This window comes from Quercus lobata, chromosome 8 (assembly GCF_001633185.2).
Source record: "Quercus lobata isolate SW786 chromosome 8, ValleyOak3.0 Primary Assembly, whole genome shotgun sequence".
Lineage (NCBI taxonomy): Eukaryota > Viridiplantae > Streptophyta > Magnoliopsida > Fagales > Fagaceae > Quercus > Quercus lobata.
In genome coordinates, this window is record NC_044911.1 from 12,378,697 (window position 1) to 12,398,633 (window position 19,937).

Genomic DNA, 19,937 nt, shown 5'->3' on the forward strand with positions numbered 1-19,937 from the left:
CTCTTCGCACATATCACTCATCAATCCGCTCTCTCTATCTCTCTCCTTTGCTCAAAATCATACCCAAATATGTCTCAAAGTCCTCTGCTCTCATACTAACTTTCTCTCTCTCTCAAACCGGTGGCTCTCTCTCTCTCTCAAAGATCGATGCTTTACTCTCTCTTTCACTCAAATCAACGTCTCTCTTTTAGTGGGTCACTCTCTCAATGGGTCTCTCTCTTTCTGCCCCGTCCCTCCATGGTGGATCATGGTGATTGGTGGTTGTGGAAGTGGTGGTTAGTTGGGTTCGATGATGAGTTGTGGGGTGGGTTGTGGACGTGTTGTTGAAAGTCACTTTTATATTCCCAATCAAGCCTCGATGGCTGTTTTTGGGGCTTCAATCGGCTAGTGGCTACAGCAAGTGCTAATAGAGACAAACTCAATCTAGGGTTTAAGAGTGAGAATGCATGGTGGTGGTGGGAAGATCGATCGTTGGGTATTGAGATCAATGACATGAGATTTTAATTTGAGAGAGAGAGAGAGAGAGAGAGAGAGAGAGAGAGAGAGAGAGAGAGAGAAATAGTGTTTTTTTTAGAGGGAGACAAATGGATGAGAAATGATAAGGTTGGGGTCTAAATTGATAGATTTATGTGAGGAAAATGAATGGAAAAAAAATTGGACTTTTGGGCAATTAACAGGTTTATTGCGGTGGTCGCTTAAACTGCCGCTATAACTAAATCAAATGCCGCTAAAACTTATATATTGCAGCAAGTTTATGGAGCGCTGCTGTAGCTAAGTCTAACACCGCTAAAACATGTATATTGCGGCGGTTTTATATAGTGCCACTGTAGTACGCTACAAAAGGCTAGATCTATTGTGGTAGTCTAATAGAACGCCGCAATATATCTCATCTATAGGGTGTGGTCCAAAAAAGCGCCGCAATATGTGATATATAGCGGCAATTTTCGCACCCACCACACTAGCTCGATTTTCTTGTAGTGTGGTGTTTAAGGATGCAAAATAGAACTTTTTTTGCATTCTGGATGCTAATGCTCTAAGGACATTGGTATCATGTGTGTGAAATGCTAAATTTTTGGTATTTGGCACATAAAACACCAAAAACCAACCTTTATGAGATGTGTCAAATGCCCCAAAAAAAAAATTTGGCATTTCCTACGGGACAATTTTATCAATGGTGTGGTATTGTTAGAAATGCTAAAAATATTTAGTATTATTTATAAAACTTTTCTCTCTCCTTAATACATCTCTCTGATCTCCTCGTTTGTCTATTTCTCTCTTCCTTAGCCATGCTACTGTCTTCCGCTCTCACTCTTTTCCTCTAACACTAATCTCATCATGCCACCCTGCCAATCTCACTTAGAGCTTTAGATCTTTGTCAATCGGTGTTTCTAGCTGGGCTATGGTTGCGATTATTGTGGTGGTTGTAGTGGTGTTTTTTTGGGTTGTTGTTGTAGGTGTTTTTTTGGTGGTTATAGGTTGATTTTTATGGGTTGTGTTGGAGAAATTATAGGATCCACATGGTGGATAAATGATGTGGTCTACCATTTCACTAAAAAACTTCCACTTGTTTAAAATTGTTAGTTAGAAAATTTTTTTAAACAGAAATTAATTACTGATTCAGCAATTTTAAACAAATAGAAGTTTTTTAGTAAAATTGTGAACAAGTGACGTGGTCCTTCAGAGGACTCTATAATTTCTCGTTGTGTTGGCCTGATTTCGGATTGTTAAATAAAGCGACAAGAGATGGACAGGTATATGAGTTTTACAATAGCTAAAAATGAAACATCACCCAAGGACGGTATATAGACTACTTTACACTTGATTACAAAACTCTAGTTACAAACTTTCGGACAATTTGGTTCGATTGGGTTTTGGGCTTGGGCTACTCCAGTATTTTCCATCAATGTCCATCTTGAATTAGGATCTTTTTTCTTTTTCTTTTTTTTTTCTTTTTTTTTTTTTGTTGAGAAAGAGGATCTTTTTAATTTACAAGTGAAATCTTGGCTTGCGATTTAAAATACCGATTTATTATTTCATAATCACGGAGTTGATATATCAACTAATCAAGAGATCCGTTGAGATTTTTTATGATAATTAATGTTTTATTAATATAATACTATTTTTTGTATTTTCTAAATTATTGTTTATATTTAGTTTTATATAATTACATATAATATATGTATATTAGTGTATACATAAAACAACATAAGGCCCATTTTGATTGAACTTGCTTTCAATCGGTGTCATCTCATTGTATCCAAAATCTTTGATTAATGACTTGTTCGTATGGTATAAAGGAAACATACCTCTTCAAATTGTTGACAAACTTCCATGTTGAAAAAGTTGTCACCCTCTCCCCACAAGAGATCAACAACAACAACAACATGCCTCATTAGTTAAACAAATGTGTTAATAGTAGTATATTCTTATTTTTACTGTCCTCACTCCTCAAAGTCAGAAGTGCAAAGCTAATGAAAGAAGAAATGTCAAAAACGTTTATGGGGCTACTGTGGTGGCTGACCAAAGATCAAACACATCTTGATGGTTGCAACTATTTTAATAAACACCTAATTGTTGTTGCCTTCTTATTATGTGTAAGAGTATGGACAAAAACAAGATATATATATATATATATATCAATATATAATATTTTGATTGTGCCAAATAGATGTTTCCTCTTAATTAATTATTCCATAATCTCATGCCAAGTTGAAATAGTTTCTCTTTTAATTTTACATTCGAATTTTAATCAACCCATGGGCATATTACTACTTAGGCTTAGCGTTAGATGTATGTGAGTCTTATTAACACGTGTTGGATAGGAGGGAGAGGCATGATTTGTGGAGTAGTTCCATATGCATTAAATTCCATGAGAGGACAAACTTGTTTGAAAAACAGACATTCACGAACTATTTTGCAACAATTTTATACAAATTATTGATGTGACAAAATTTTTTTTTTTAAGTCCACCACTAACATCACATTTTTACTTACTAATAACTACTCACCACATCATTAATTTGTAAAAAAATTGTCAAATAGTTGGTGACTTTAGCATTTTTCTTATAGAACCCACACAACACAGTAGACTGTAGACAAGTGATGATAGCAGAAAACATTAATTTTACTCGGTCAAGATCATCTAGCATGCGTGATAGCTAGCTAGCTTGAATCGAAATAAGACAGCAACTAATATTACAATTTATAAGAAAAGTATGCAAAATTCAAACGTGAGACTCAGACAGGTTGTGACTTGTGAGTACTTTTTTATTTAGTTTCTCATCTCACACACGTTAGGTTTTAATAGAGAAAAATTCCTTAAACCTATGTCTTAACATGTTAGCAAGAAGTTTTGAATCCAAGATTTCATGGATATCATGATATTTTAAGAACCATTTAGCTAACCTTTGAGATTATGATTTGTGATTGTTCATTTTATAATTTGTGTTAATCATTCAAATATTTGTTTTTAGAAAAGAGAAACAAGACTGGTAATGAAATGACTAAAATACAAATTGCTATAAGAGTTGGTGCTTAATGTGATTGTAAGCCTTATATTTTTATAATTACATACAATACAATATAATATACGTATATTTTTTTGATATCTTGAAGATCTTTTTTAATATTTTCAATATGTGAAATAAAGTTTGACTTATGAACAACTCATTTCTGCTCTCATAGTCATTAGCATTGTTTGAGGATTAGAGTACCCTCTCTCTTACTTGTTATAATAATTGAAATAAAAAAATAAAAATAAAAAAATAAAAGTGGGAAACCAATATCATTTATATATCATTGTCTTGCTTAAAAAAAGAAAAAGAAAAAAAAAAGAGAGTAAGCAAATAAAAAAAAAATATTTTAGTTACCAAGACATAGTCAACATGTTTTTAAATATTTTGATTCGCAATAGAAACAAAAATTACTATAAAGTATATATATTGAGCTCCAAACAATAGAAGTATTCCACAAAGGATGACAAATTAACTATAAGCTTCGTTGCGTTTGGTCTCCATCTTCCAATAAAGTGGTGAGAATTTCTTTGAGATGCTTGTTGTAGACGCATGGTCGTTCAGCCTCAACAAGGTGACCTGCTTTCTCTATATATTGTAGTGTTGCTCTGTCTCCCAATTGTCTGCGATCACAACCAATGCCTAATCTATATATAAAATAATAGGTGAAGCAGAGAGAGTGTGAAATTGAATTCTAAATTAGAACTCTAATTTTGTGCCACGTGTTCAGATTGCAACTCCAATTTAGATTGCCACGTGTACACACCAATTTCAGTCAATTAACGCTGTGCTTTTTTTTTTTTTTTTGGGTGAATAAAACATTCTGCTCTTCACACCCGCGTATTTTTAGGTTCACCTCCCCTTCTCAAAACCCAAAATCCTTACTCTCCTTCAATATACAGCTCCCCTCTTCTTCAATGAATGCTATGGAATTTCAAAAGAATATCTCGGTATCAATGATGCATGCTTCTTGGTATTTCTCTATCTTATATAGAAGAGGTTCTGCATTTTGTACTTTTCTTCACAGTTTTAATGGTCCTGGTAATTAAGGCCCATTTGATTGAATTTGCTTTCAATCGGTGTCATCAGTGACAGAAATATAGTTGGACTTCGGGGCAGTGGGCCCCCTTAAATTTTTTCAAATTCTTTTTAGTATGTATTTGTGTATTAATTTTAGCAATTTGTTTTAATAAATTTGCATTTTGCCCTCTTAACAATATTATTGATCTTTTTAAAGGTTACATAAAAAATTTTATTGATCTAAAATTTGAAATAAATTAAACAAGCTTAACAAAAAAATTTACCAATAACAAACTTAAGCCCAAACAACATCTCAAAACAAACCCACCCAAGACGCAAGCAAAAAATAAAATAAAAAATTCCTAAGCCAATTCTAACTAGTTTAAGTGAACACCCACACACATTTGACAACACACAAGACACCAAAAAAAAAAAAAAAAAACCTAACTTTCTAAATTGAGAAGTACTATGTTCATGACATTTTCATAATATTTTCACAACAAATCACATACGGTAAGTTGTTATTGATTTTAATTTGAATCCACAACTTAAATTACTTTTTTCTCAATCATAAGACAACTAATAATAACTTACTACTTACGATTTGTTATGAAAATATTATGAACATAACACTTCTCTTTTAAATGAATGCTTACTTGGAGTTTCAAAAAAAAAAAAATGTTTATACTTATTAGCTCCGTCCCTTGGGGGGGGGGGGGGTGGGCATTTCAATGTATTCAAAAGCTTTGATTAATGACTATTCTTACTTTTTTCTCAATCATAAGACAACTAATAATAACCTACTACTTACGATTTGTTATAAAAATATTATGAACATAACACTTCTCTTTTAAATGAATGCTTACTTGGAGTTTCAAAAAAAAAAAAAAATGTTTATACTTATTAGCTCCGTCCCTTGGGGGGGGGGGGCATCTCAATGTATTCAAAAGCTTTGATTAATGACTATTCTTATGGCATAAATGAACATACCTCTTCAAGTTGTTAACAACTTCCATGTTGAAAATGATGTCATTCTCTCCCCACAAGAGATGTACTCTCTGCATGCAACAACCATATGCATCATTAGGTTAACAAATTTCCAATTTTATTATATTCTTATTTTTCTTCTGCTCTCAAAGCAAGGAAGTTGATACCGTACCGTACTAGTCGGTATATTCCTTACCGAAGCTTAAAACAGTACAGAAACACACGTGTTTCATTCCGGTTCAAATACCGATCATACCGGATTGTTCCAGCTATATCGGACGAAATATCATGCTTCAGCTGAAAAAATCATACCGGAACATGACTTTCAGATCAAAAAGAAAGAAAAATTTTCAGATCCAGTATCTCTCTCCTCTTTCAGTAACATATAACATATTAACTTACAGTCTCTCACTATGCTGCTGCTGTCGCCAAAAAGTCACCGCCACATTGCCGGAATCCCATTTTGCCAATCTTCTTCTCCTCCCACTTCTTCTTCTTCGTTAAATAACCCAAACCCTCTTTCTTTAGTTCTTGGCTTTTGTTTTGTTTTAGTTTGTCTTTTCAGTTTCTTTTGTTTTGTGCTTTTTGTTTTATGTGCTTGACAGCTTCCCCTTTATTATTATTAATTTATTTGAATAAAATAATTTATATATTTTTTAATTGTTTTGAGTGTCCAACACCCACTCACGTGAAGATGAATTCAATCTTAACTTCCTTTTATTGAAATTTTTATTTATGTATTTTATTTTTAACTTCAACTACGGTACACCAATTACCAAATATATCAATTTCTAATGGATTTATTATAATAATAAGAATAATAATTAACAAAACCTACTACCATGTGTCATCTAAAAAAACTTTGTATTATTAACAATAATAATTAAAAATAATATCAATGTATAATGAATTTTAAAAGATAGTATTTTAACTAAAACTTGAGGATCAAAGATATTTAAATGAGTTTTTTTTTACACTTTGACTTTTACTAACATGATTTTTACACTCAATCATTACTAAATTTGAATTCTTTATAAAATAGCGGTAATCCTAAAATGGTACACCAGTATTGATCAGTTCCAAAATATTTCGTTTCACTGGCCAAATCAGTATAATCTTCAATATAAAATTGACTCTCTTATCTCAAAGTCAAAAATGCGAAACTTATGAAACTAGAAATGTCAAAAAAGAAACATTTGTGGCGCTACTGTGGGGGCTGACAAAATAGTCAAGGTTTGAATAACGGGTCATATATGAACATTGCAGTCTCTTTCATTTTTTGTCGAAACTATGGAATTTACTTCTTTCTTACAAAGATTAAAAAAAATATATATATATATATATATATTTATATCTATATCTATATCTTGATGGACATAATATGCGTAAGAGTAGGGACAAAAAATAAGATATATCAAATATATAATATTTTGATTGTCCCAAATAGATGTCATGTCATCCTCTTAATTATTCCATTATCTTGCCAAGTTGAAATAGTTTCTCTATTTTACATTTGAATTTTAATCTATCCAATAGCCATATTACCAATTAGGTTTAGTTTTAGGTGTATGTGAGGCTAGTTAACACGTGTTGGATATGGAGGGAGAGACCTGATTTGTGGAGTCCCAGTAGCATTAATAGAATGAAGGCTGACATCAAATCTCTAAATCCTATCTCGCTAGTTCCATGGAAGTGTCTACTCATTTGAAAAACAGGAGAAATTATACAGTTCTTACGATGGAACATGTTATCTGTCCATCATACTATTAAAAGACTTTTATTTGTTTAAAATTGCTGAGTCAGTAATCAGTTTCTATTTAAAAAAATTTTCTGACTCAACAATTTTAAACAAGTGGAAGTCTTTTAGTGGAATGGTAGACCACGTTATTTGTCCACCATGAGGACCTTATAATTTCTCAAAAAACAGACATTATGGAACCCACATAACACTGTAGACTATAGACTTGATGATCTGAACTTAAATGTTGCACAAAACATTAAATTTCAGTTGGTCAAGTATTAGACATATGTGATAGTTACAAGTTTAAAATCCCGTTTGTTAATGTTATTCTGGCAACGTTGTTTAAGTATTGTGAAAATATGTGTGGGGGTGGAAAAATGTTGTGGAAATACGTGTTGTATTGTTTAAACAACAAAAACTGTTGTTTAAACAACACAAACGAACAAGCCTTAAACTTTCGAGAAAATTGGTAAATTAACAGCAAAATCTTCCACCATGTGTGCTAGCTTGCTTGAGTGTGAAATAAGACAGCAACTAATATTGCGATTTGCAGGAAAAGTAAGCAAAACTCAAACTAATGAATGACTTAAAATTAATATTTACCATTCAATAATTAAAGCATTCTAGGGAAACAAATGCATGCATCAAGCACTTCTGTATTAATGTTGCTTATAAATTGCTGTAAGTGTAAGTGTTTAATGTAATTGTAAGTTGTGATGTGTATGTTGCTGAAGACGCTAGAGACTAGAGAGACGTGTAAAAGGAGGTAATGTGCAAAACAACAATGCAAAAGAATTGTATATAGTTAGTTAGGCAACGTTTGAAATAATATAGGAAAGTAGCATCTCGAGTTTTAGAAACTCGAGATCCATAGTGGTAAAAAATCACATAAATCTCGAGTCTTTAAGACTCGAGTTTTATGCGAAAAATATTTCACCTATAGTGGCGTTTTTAAGTCTTTCAGTGACGTTTTAAAACACTATAGCGGCGTTTTCCTGGGAAATTTTTTTTCTTAAGTACAGATTTATGGAGTCCTATAGTGGCGTTTTTTAAGCCCTATAGTGACGTTTTATAGACCTATAGCGGCGTTTTTATTCAATTTATGGAAATCAAGTCTTTAAAACTCGATTTTCAGCTTAATTTTTTTCCACTTTAAAGTAATCCGCTTACAAATCGAGTCTTAAAAACTCGATTTTGATCTTGGAACTCGAGTTTTAGACACTCGAGATGCTAGTTTTCAATATTGTTTTGAAATGTGACAATTAACTAAATTTTTTAATATTTATTGTTATTTAGAAAAAAAATTCCGTGTAAAAGGAAGGAAAGTGGAAAAAAATTTTCTCATCTCAGAAAGTCGTGCAAAATTTTTCTAGAGAATATTGTGGGTTGACATAGAACCTAATTGCTACGCATATCACGTAGCGCAATAAAATTCCATTTCCTATATATTTGACAGGCGTCATTCTGCACAAATTTATACGATTTTAATTCTCAATGCTCAAATTCAAACCTGAGGATGGCTAGGAATGGTAAAGTCATTATCATCAATGACCAAAGCCTCGAGTAATTCTTCTCTCTCCTTTCTGTTGTCAAACATTACCTGCATAGTCAATGAGATCGGTCCATGACCATGAGCTACAAATTAATCATATTTAATTGGAATATACAGGATGTACGCATGCCCATACGGGTGACCATGATGAAGCATATATCAGTTTGATCCATAATTGGAATATACAGGATGTACATACAAAATAACTCCGATAATTCTAAAGGATTTTGATCCATAATATCAGTTTTGTGGTGTATAGGTAAAAGAAGCTATGCATGCCCATATGGGAAACAGAGAGTTAATACTATCTACGCATGCCCATATGGGTGACCATGATGAAGCATATATGATATAATATTACATACCTCCAAATGATGTTTGTAAATGAAATTAGGGATCCGAGGCAACTTGAAGGTGGCAATGTCAAAAAGTATTTTCACACCTTGGACAGAATCTGGAAGCAAATAATCAGACCAGGACTTGAACCCAATCCTCTCAAGGGCTGCATCACTTATGGACTTTGTCAAGGCGATGACAGAGCAAGTGAGCACCATAGACTCAACCAAGTCAGGGTACATCTCAGCCATCTTGAACCCAACCATCCCACCATAGCTCAACCCCACCAAGGTGCACCTCTCCACACCTAGTTTCTTCAGACTCTTTGCCACACACTCAGCTTGGAACTCCGGTGACCGCTCTGATCTGTCAGTGATTGAGCCACCAAAGAAGACTAAATCCGGCACATAAACTTTGTACTTTCTTGCTAGAGCTAACACTTGGGATTGCCACGTAATAATACCATCATCTGCAAACCCATGAATAAATACAACAGCTTTATTATTATTGCTGTTTTTGGATTTTTTTGGAGTTTCATTAGGGACCCAGAAATTCATTATGGTTCCTGGATCGATTTCCACTCGCTGGGGTCTCATCCCGACTAGCTTCATTACCCAATGTAACAGTGGCTTGTACACTGCAAAAATGTTCACCATCTCTCTCTCTCTCTCTCTCTCTCTCTCTCTCAAAATGCACACAAAGGAATGAAGAAATCCCAGCATATAGAGAGAGAGATGTGACTTGTGAGAGAATGTAGAGGGCAGTAATTCATGACCTTCTTTTACTCTTTTGACATATACTTTTCTTTTTCCTTTTTATTTTTATTTTTATCAGATTTAGTGAAAAATAAATTAAGAAATTGACTTTTATTCTGATGCATGGAACTAGGAAGAAATATAATAAGCTGATATAGAAACCGTTTAAATCTTGGATACGGGCCCATCTGAGCTGGTTTTGTTGATCTTTGTTTAAATAACATATCATCAACCAACTACTTAGTTTTACTGAATCTGGTTATTCTATTTACAACAAGATTAAGTTCCATTACATGCGCGGTTTTCTAATATATTAATTTGATAGTTGCACCATTCAGTAGGCTTAAACCCCTTGATCTCTTCACCATTTATGTGAATGAATTGTGCCCATTTTATTAAACTTTTATTTTCCCCTTACAATAAGGGAGAAAGGGAGATGCAAACCTAGTTAGGTTCTTCATGTGCAGAAAATGAGATAGTGTAACTAAACCTTGAAAAAATTTATCATTAGAATCATCGAAAAAGTCATACTTAGAGCCTGTTTTGATTACACAAATTTTGAGTGATATCACTCAGCTTTCATCACTGAGTTTCCAAAACGCGTGGGTCCCACAAAAAAAACTTGTGTTTGGCTTGGTTTTGAGTACTTGTTTCCATCACTCCTGAAAAATTTGAGTTTGAGTGATGGAATTCGGAAACAACATTTGAGTATTTTCAAAAACTGAGAATTGATTTTCAGTGGATGGAGTCCCCAGTTTTGGCAAAAAGTTGAGTTATTAGAATGAGATATGTGATTGAGTTTTTAAATCAAACAAGTGTTTTGCAGTTTTTGAGTGAAGATGAGGTTTGAGTTAAGAGTTATTAGTTTTGGGTTTAAGTTATGAGTTTTGAAAACTGAGCTATTTCTAAACCAAACAAGCCCTTAATCATTAAGTTTTTAAAATCCTATTTTTTATTTATTTTGACATGTTATCAATAATTTAAATAAATATGAAAATAATATTAGTTAATATCATATATTGTATAATAAAATTTAAATCTCAAAAATCATATTGTGGTAGGTGGTATATTCTTACTTGCAGTTGCACTAGATAATTGGATAACTTTTAGTTAAATACTTGAATAAATTACATAATTCCTATACGGGGCCGGCTCTATGGTGGAGCAAGAAATGCGGCCGCTTAAGGCCCTAAGTAAAAAAAAGGCCCCCAAATTTTAACCAATAGAATTATTTATAATCAATAAATAAAATAAGTTTTTTTACTAGATAAAAAACAAATAAAAAAATAGAGAAAAATGCAACATCGTCCACAATATTTTTTACAACACTTTTACAACTAATGCTAAGTAGCAGGTTGTTACAGCCTATTGTTGATGGCAAAAAAATAATTATAGTAATATTTTCAAATAAAAACAAAAAGCAGTTTAAAATCTAGGATTTGTTGTAAAAAATATTGTGAATGTCGCACTTCTAAAAAAAAAAGAATAATAATAAGAGTTTAATTAGCAAACTTTTACTAGTTTTCATCTAAATCTACCACTAACACCACTGTTTTACTTACCACTATCAATCTACCACATCAACAAGTATGAAAAATTTTGTCCAATTTTTTCTGTCTTAATAATTCCAAAAAAAAAAAATTTCTACGTAGTTCATGTTAATTAGTAGTAATTTTGCATCTAAATTAAGATGATCAATTTTCGCCTTAGGCCCCCAAATGTATCAAGCCGCCCCTGTTCCTATATATAATTTAGGGTGATTTTTAACTTGAATCCTAAATATATATATTAAAACCATGAGAGTTTTAGATCGTTTTAAATAACACCCTCAATATATAAAACTGAAATGAAACCTATATCAACACAAAAAATCCTTCCATGTGAGCTATAAATCCTTTGTTACACTATATAAGAATTATCAAATTATATTATAATTCATTATTTAGTTATTTTCGCAAAAACCTTCACAATAAAATTGCATAATATATACTATATAATCCCATTTTCAAATCATATCATAACATATATTGGGTACTACACATAATGCACTGATAGTTTAAAATTGGCGTAAATGCACTTTTAGTCCTTACATTTTAACTTTTTTCCATTTTAGTTCCTGTATTTTAATTTTACCACTTTTAGTCCCTAAACCAATTAGCGCGTGTCATATCAGTCCTTGCCGTCAACCAACTAACAGAAAAAGCTGACGTGGCTGACGACACTATTAAAATAATAAAAAAAAATTTTATTTTGGCATTAAAAAATGTCACATCAGCATTTAAATTAAAAATAATAATCTATTAATTTTAACTAAATAAAAAAATTAAAAATAGAATTTAAAACAAAAAATAACGTGAATTGAGATTTAAGAGTGCCTTGAACAATAATAATAAGAACACAAATTCAGATTTAAGACCAAGAAGAAAATTTTCATTTATTTGACATTTTCTCTCTTTTTTTTCTTAGAAAACAAACACAAGAATAAGCAAGAACACAAACACAAATCCAGTAAGAACACAAACACAAATACAAATCCAGACAAATCCAGCAAGAACACAAACACAAACACAAATCCAGCAAGAATACAAACACAAACCCATCAATCCATCTTTAGCAAAACGAGCAACAACCTAATTCGCTTACCTCCATCAAAACAAACTCCTAGTACAAACAAGCTCAAATGAAAAAAAACCCAATAACAAAAGCCAAATCCTAAACCAAAGATATGGGTAATCAATTCTAGTGGAAGCAAACACATCATCAATTTTTTTCTCACAGACCCATAGAAACCGACCCGACCTATGAGAAATTTAAAAGGAAAATGGATGGTTTTCACCGGATCAGTTTCACGCTTCAGTCTCAGATTCACGTTCTCCTTTCTCTCTCAAATCCCTAAACCAGTAAACCTAGCCTCCTTCTTACCGCCGCCGTTCTCAAGTTGATGCCACTGCCTTCGTCGTTGACTTGTAGTCATCGTTTGTCCATAGGTTGAGTCTTGCTCAAACCCTTCTTTGCCTCCTCTGATCTGCCATTGATCTTGTGCATTTGATGGTGAGTCAATTTTTTTTTTCCTTTTTAATTTCGCACTAACCTTGTGATGGATGTGGTGATGGTGGGTCATGGAGTGGTGGTGGTGGTGTTGGTTTAGTATTTTCTCTCTCTTCATTTCAGTTTCATAGATCTGGGGTTTGTGGACTCATTTTTGCTATTTGATTTTCTGTAGGTTTGGATTGTGGTTTCTGTACTTTGGGTTTTTGATTTTCTCTAAGTTGACTTCTCGTGCCTGGGTTTTAATTTCTATGTTCTTTAGGGCTGGATTTCTATGTTCTTAATCTTTAAAATTGAAAAGAAAAAAAAGGTTCTTTGTTTTGTTTTTTTGTTTTTTTTTAATTTAAATTAGAATTGAAAAAATTAAAGTTTATTGTTTTTAAAATTTTAAATTAAAATGCTGAAGTGGTATATTTTAAATACTAAATAATTTTTAATATTATTTTATTAGCCACGTCAGCATTTAATGTGCTGACAGTGGACTCCATCAGTCACGTCAGCTTTTTTTGTTAGTTGGCTGACGATAAGGATCAATATGACACTCGCTAATTGGTTTAGGAACTAAAAATGGTAAAATTAAAATGTAGGGGAAAAAAAAAAACCAAAATGTAAGAACTAAAAGTGCATTTACGCCTTTAAAATTTAGGATAATTCTAGCGTACCTCCCCTTTTTTTTGGGGGTACGGTACCCACTAGTAGGTAACCTGCTATATCAAGTTACCAAAATATCACATTTGATGGTACCATCTTCACATTGTGTAGTACTAACATCACATGTAACTGTACTTTTGTCACATTTGGTAGTTCTCTTATTTTTTCTCACATTTGATGGTAGCATCCTCACATTGTGCAGTACCAACATCACATGTGACTATACTTTTGTCACATTTGGTAGTTCCCTTATTTTTTTTCTCATATTTGATGGTACCATCCTCACATTGTGCAGTATCAACATCACATGTGACTGTATTTTTGTCACATTCAATGGTTTTCTTTTTTGTTTTTTCTCACATTTTATGGTACCATCCTCAAGTTACGTAGTACCAAGATCATATGTAACTGTATTTTTGTCACATTCGGTGGTTCCTTTATTTTTTCTCACATTTGATGGTACCATCCTCATATTATGCAGTACCAATATCACATGTGACTGTATTTTTGTCACATTCGATGGTTCCCCTTTTTTTTTCTCATATTTTATGGTACCATCCTCACATTATGGAATACCAAGATCATATGTGACTGTATTTTTATCACATTCAATGGTTCCCTTATTTTTTCTCACATTTGATGGTATTATTCTCACATTGTGTAGTACCAATATTACATGTGACTGTATTTTTGTCACATTCGGTGGTTCCCTTATTTTTTTCTCACATTTGATGGTACCATTCTCACATTGCGCAGTACCAACATCACATGTGACTGTATTTTTATCACATTAGGTGGTTTCCTTATTTTTTTCTCATATTTGATAATGCCATCCTCACATTGTACAATACCAACATTACATGTGACTATATTTTTGTCACATTCGGTGGTTCCTTTATTTTTTTTCACATTTGATGGAACTATCCTCACATTGCGTAGTACCAACATCACATGTGACTGTACTTTTGTCACATTCAATGGTTCCCTTATTTTTTTTCTCACATTTTATGGTACCATCCTCACATTACGTAGTACCAAGATCATATGTGATTGTATTTTTGTCACATTCGGTGGTTCCTTTATTTTTTTCTCACATTTGATGGTACTATCCTTACATTGCACAGTACCAACATCACATGTGATTGTACTTTTGTCATATTCGATGGTTCCCTTATTTTTTTTCTTACATTTTATGGTACTATCCTCACATTACACAGTATCAATATCACATGTGACTATACTTTTGTCAAATTTGATGGTTCCCTTATTTTTTTTCTCACATTTTATGCTACCATTCTCACATTGCGCAGTATCAATATCATATGTGACTATACTTTTGTCACATTCGGTGGTTCCTTCATTTTTTCTTACATTTTATGGTACCAACTAGGGATGGCAATTTCTACTTGACCTGCGGGTACACGGCCCGATCCAACCCTAATGGGCCGAGTTTTACCTGGTCCGATTAAAAATAGGGTCAGGTTTGGGTTTAAAAAGAAAAAAACTAGAAGCGGGTCCGGGTCAAGTCCGAGTTTTTACAAAAACCCAACCCGACCCGGTTAAATATATATGTATAGTTACTAAAATACCCTCTTATATATATATTGATAAAACACTAAAACACCTTACCCTTACAATCTCTTCAGACTTCAGCCATTTCTCATCTCTTTCTCTTCAACTCACCACTCTGACTCACTCTCCTCTCCCACTCTCACTCACTCTCCTCTCATGTCTCACGTCGTCAGCCACTAACTGTCAGCCATGCCTCTCTCATGCTCTCAGCCTCTCGGTCTCACTTTCTTTGCTGAAGAAGATGAAGACGAAGACGAAGACGAAGACGAACAACCACGGTGATTTACGGCAATGGTTTTTGATGTTCTTCTTCCATTTTTTCTTTATTTGATTAATGGGTTTGGGGATTTAGATTCTCTTTGTTTAACTTGTGGGTTTGGGGATTTAGATTTTGTTGTTAAGATTTGATGTTCCTTGCATGTACTTGTTTTAGATTTTGATTTCAAATGTATTTGGTTTCTGTGAATAGTTTGATTTCAAATATATTTGGTTTCTGTGAATAGGAAATTTGATTGGTTATGGTGGATTTGATTTGAGATTCATTTGGATTTGTTGTTTGTGTTGCATTGCTGTGATTCTTTTTTCTCAAGAAAACATTTTTTTTTTTTTAATTGATTGGGCCACTGTTAGGGGCTAAAGATTGGGCCCTGAAGTGGTCTGGCTGGGCGGGGCCCAGCGGGGCGAGTCTGGGCCCCGGTAAAAAAATCTGTTTAATAAATGGGCCGGGTGCGGCCCACGGGTCCTGGCCCACGGGTCGGGTACGGATATGGAAAAACCCGAACCGAACCCAACCTGTTGCCATTCCTAGTACCAACCTCACATTGCGCAGTACCAACATTACATGTGACTGAACTTTTGTCACATTCGATGGTTCCCTTATTTTTTTACTCACATTTTATGGTACCATCCTCACATTGAGCAGTATCAACATCACATGTAACTGTACTTTTATCACATTCAATAATTTCCTTATTTTTTTCTTACATTTGATGGTACTATTCTCACATTATGCAGCATCTACATCACATGTCACTGCACTTTTATCACATTCCCTAATAGTCTTATTTTCTCTCACATTTAATGGTACTATCTTTACATTGAGTAGTACCACCGTGATGCACTTTCGTATAATAAAAAATGGATTCACATTCCCTACAATACCTAGGGCAATACCACAAATCCCAGCCATCGATTTAATCTAATGACTCATTTACTTGACACCTCATCAGTCCAAGCTGGCAATCCGTTTGCTCAGCTCTTTGCCAATTCAATTTGCTCTCTCCTCACTGCTTCCTACCTAAGCTTCTCATCAAATCAAAAAAAATTCAAAATATTTCTCTCTTCCACCAAACCTTTGTCTATGGCTGAATCTCCATGGCTATAGCTAGCAGCCACCAAATCCCTCACCACCACCGGTGATGCTTGCCACTATGGCATTCTTCTCGTCTCACTATTCTGGGTTTCTTTGTTTTCTGCTTCTCTCAAGCCTAGCCATGCCCGAGCTTCTACTTCCACTCACACCTATCGCCATTGGCGGTGCCTCTCATCGACGTCACAACCACTGGTGGCCGCGAGTCCAGCTCTCTTATTCTTTATTTTCTTTCTCTTTTATTTTTTTTAAATTTTTTTTGGCCTTTTAGACAAGACCGAAACCCCTTTGACACTCATTTTGTTTCCTTTTTTTATTAGTTTGATGAATAACATTTTGTTTTAGTTTTGATTAGCTTGATGAATGGGTTTTCTTGTTTGGATTTCTGGTATTAGCAGTAACTGTTATTATTGGCATTTTTTAAGCTGGTTTTTGGGTGGGCATTAAAGATGTTTGTTGAAATGCTTCATAGAGTTTTAGTTTATCTCTCTATGTTCTGCCCTTTTTTTTGGATTTTTATGCTAAAACTGTGATGCTATGTGTATGGAAATTGGATTTTTTTTTTTTTATTAGGTTGATTAATGGGTTTTCTTGTTGAGTGTAAACCTTGATGGTTTTGCTTGAGTTTGAAAATTGGGACTTTGCAATATGGCCGAATCTATTGTGATTGAATGAAAATGGGTTTTCTTGTAATTGTTGTGTGTATGGGTCTATTGGCTTTGGCATTTTGGAAATGTTGATACTAAAGCTATGATACTAAAGCTATGATTTTTTTCCTCTGATCCTGATTTCTTTGCCTAAGAGTATCTATTTCTTATTCCTTAGTTTCTTTCACTGAAACAGAATTATGATTCTTAGCTTGATAATAATTTCTTGGTTTGAAGTTTGTCACAATGGATCAGTTTTTTCTCATTCCCTATGTTACTACTGTGGTTTGAGTTGTGAAATGCACTGAAGATGTTTGAGAAAATATACCTACTGAAATCCACCTTATTTGGTCTTGGGTGTTTGTGTTTCCCTAGGTTATCAATTAAGTAGAGTAGTGTATGTGTTCGTTTTGACACTTTAATGATCTAAAATCTGGTTTATTTGATGGAAAACCAAATTATGCAAGTATCTTTGTTAGTGGCTTTGTAATGAGAATGTTGTGCATCTGTCTCCTTAAGTTCTAATTAATTGGAGTAATACATGTGTTTTTGTCACATTTTTCAGCCTATAGAGTAAAAATATTTCATTTAAAGTCATAGTATCAAGAAATATGTAAATGTATGTAATTATTTGGCCTAATTAAACAGCCATGTGATGCATCAGTAAGTATTGGGCTATTGATGTGGTTTATATACTGTTCATACAATTAGCAGCTCATATGCACTGTTTATTTATTTATTTTTTGAAATTTTTTTAGGCTGAAGTACTGATTAGTTTAGTTTTTGCAGATAAGCAAGGCACTTGCTGGAGCTGACAGAAAAGATCTGTTGAGGAAGTTGCCAAAATTTATATGTGATGAGGAGAAAGCTTTGGAGGTGAGAAGTTGTTCCTGCATTTGCAATCCTTTAAATTATTCATTTTGTGTTATGCATGTTTGTTAACGTGTTCAGCTTTGAAAGAAAAGTCTTTTTGGTTACAATTTAAGGCCTAGTTATGGTTGGTTGTCATAAAACAAACAAGAAAAATATAATGATTCGTATGTATAAGTAAGCTTTATGAATTGTGCTTCAAGAAAAAAAAAATAAGAAAAAGAAACACTGTACAAATTGTTTGTGTTAACTTGTATTTTCATCCTCTTTTAACTATTATTGATATTGTTTTAGTTATCATTTTTTTTTTTTTAATAAATGTTTGCAATGCATTGATATTGCATTGGTGGTGTGATGACTATAGAGAACCCGCAAAATATTAACGGAGAAGATTGCTCAGTTGAATTCAGTCATAAACGATGTTTCTGCTCAGCTTCATGGAGATGATGTTTCTAATGGAACTGTAGTGAATACAGATGAAGTTGGAGCTTCAATGTAACAGAATATTTGTTGTAATTGCCATATAAGCCATCACTACTTACGTGTGATTAGTATTGGAAAAACAATGTTTTGAATCCTTTATCCCTTTTAATTTTCTATTCGATTAATAAATTCAGGTTGATTGTACTTACATAAAAAAAAATTTCTAGAAATGGTAGCAAAATATGATTTGTTTCATAGTAATTTTCTCTTAGTAGTAATTATTTATATTTAGGTACTAATTGTTCTCTCATGTGGTATTCTCACATTCCTACAATAGGGTACTGTGGATTTTTTTTTTCACACAACCAGTAGCAGATTTTCCACCTGAGATTGCACACTTGAGCTTATGAATAGTGCAATGGTTTTAACTCTCACCCTTTCCTTTTTCTTGTTTTGTATTAAAATAAATTTTCAAAGAATCCTTAGCTGCTAGTGCTTAACTTCAAGATGCAAGATGAGCTTCATATGTTAGTAGAAAAAAGCTTTCATGTGCTCAAGTGAATCATTTAAAAGCTTAAGACAATCATAGTTATAGTAATCTCCTAATTTCTGTATGACTTAGAAATTTGTCTTCAAATTCAAATTATAACATATCAAAACACTAAAATTGTGTAATTCACTCAAAAACTAAAATATTAATATCAGGTATGAAGGGAAAAAAGAACATAAAAAAAAATACCACAAATCATTTTTTTTTTTTTAGAGATAATTACATGCTGCTAACTCGCAGCTCGAACCTTTTTCCCCCTAGACCCCCAAACACTTTGTGCATGAGGAAATGTCAATTTAGTTACAAGGTCTTTGGTAGATATCACAGATCATTAAATTAAACAATTAAAATATAATATTACTTTTTGCCAAAATACCCTTAGAACCTAAAAAATGACAAAATAACCCTAAAACTTAAATAAAAAAAAAATAAAATAAAATAAAAACTACTTACCAAAAAAAACCCAAAATATGACTAAAACAACCACGAAAACTAGAAAATGACCAAAACACCCTTAAAACAAACAAAATTGACCAAATAATCTTGAAACTTAAAAAATGACTGAAATTACCATAAAATCTAAAAAAAATTACTAAAATAACTACGAAACTAAAATATGATCAAACTACCCTTAGAAAAGAAAATGACCATAATACCCTTACAAAAGAAAATTCATTGGTTGGACAAAGCAAAATGAAGCTTTTTTTTCATGCACTTGTTAATCAGTTGAGACTGAGTACAATTCTTAAAAGGGAAAAATTATAGTACATCAACATCTATTTGATCTCAGAAGTGTAATTTTCCTTAGGTTCCAAAAAAAATACTTCCATAAAATAAAGTCGTGAGAAAGCTTTTGAATTCATTTGTGCAGCAAATTTATTTTGTAAACAATGACCATTCCACA

The 19,937-nt window shown here is 32.9% G+C and overlaps 2 protein-coding genes across 3 annotated transcripts; one reads left to right on the forward strand and one right to left on the reverse strand.

The window, feature by feature from the left end:
• Positions 1–3,952: 3,952 nt before the first annotated feature.
• On the reverse strand, positions 3,953–9,804 carry LOC115957951 (epoxide hydrolase 4-like). The gene is made up of 4 exons (XM_031076305.1): positions 9,178–9,804; positions 8,771–8,860; positions 5,523–5,590; positions 3,953–4,135 (listed from the first exon to the last, which is right to left on the reverse strand). Exons 1-4 carry the CDS (start codon positions 9,802–9,804, stop codon positions 3,988–3,990), a joined length of 933 nt encoding a protein of 310 aa, XP_030932165.1. The 3' UTR covers positions 3,953–3,987.
• Positions 9,805–16,469: 6,665 nt separating this feature from the next.
• LOC115957952 lies at positions 16,470–18,639 on the forward strand. Of its 2 annotated transcripts, none has more exons than XM_031076307.1 (3): positions 16,470–16,748; positions 17,980–18,066; positions 18,425–18,639. In XM_031076307.1, the coding sequence occupies exons 1-3, from the start codon at positions 16,593–16,595 to the stop codon at positions 18,557–18,559; spliced, it is 378 nt and encodes a 125-aa protein (XP_030932167.1). In that variant the 5' UTR covers positions 16,470–16,592; the 3' UTR covers positions 18,560–18,639. The 2 variants fall into 2 exon arrangements, with proteins under 2 accessions (XP_030932167.1, XP_030932166.1); XM_031076306.1 differs by having other exon boundaries at positions 16,475–16,744; positions 17,976–18,066.
• Positions 18,640–19,937: the final 1,298 nt, after the last annotated feature.

Bases quoted from the DNA above. Each gene is read 5' to 3' on its own strand.
- LOC115957952 (XM_031076307.1), top strand. From the start codon at position 16,593: ATGCTTGCCACTATGGCATTCTTCTCGTCTCACTATTCTGGGTTTCTT. The intron at 16,749-17,979 runs GTCCAGCTCTCT...TAGTTTTTGCAG, and splicing joins ACAACCACTGGTGGCCGCGA to ATAAGCAAGGCACTTGCTGG. The intron at 18,067-18,424 runs GTGAGAAGTTGT...TGATGACTATAG, and splicing joins ATGAGGAGAAAGCTTTGGAG to AGAACCCGCAAAATATTAAC.
- LOC115957951 (XM_031076305.1), bottom strand. From the start codon at position 9,804: ATGGTGAACATTTTTGCAGTGTACAAGCCACTGTTACATTGGGTAATG. The intron at 8,861-9,177 runs GTATGTAATATT...TTGACTATGCAG, and splicing joins TTTACAAACATCATTTGGAG to GTAATGTTTGACAACAGAAA. The intron at 5,591-8,770 runs GTTTGAATTTGA...TGTTGCATGCAG, and splicing joins CCATTCCTAGCCATCCTCAG to AGAGTACATCTCTTGTGGGG.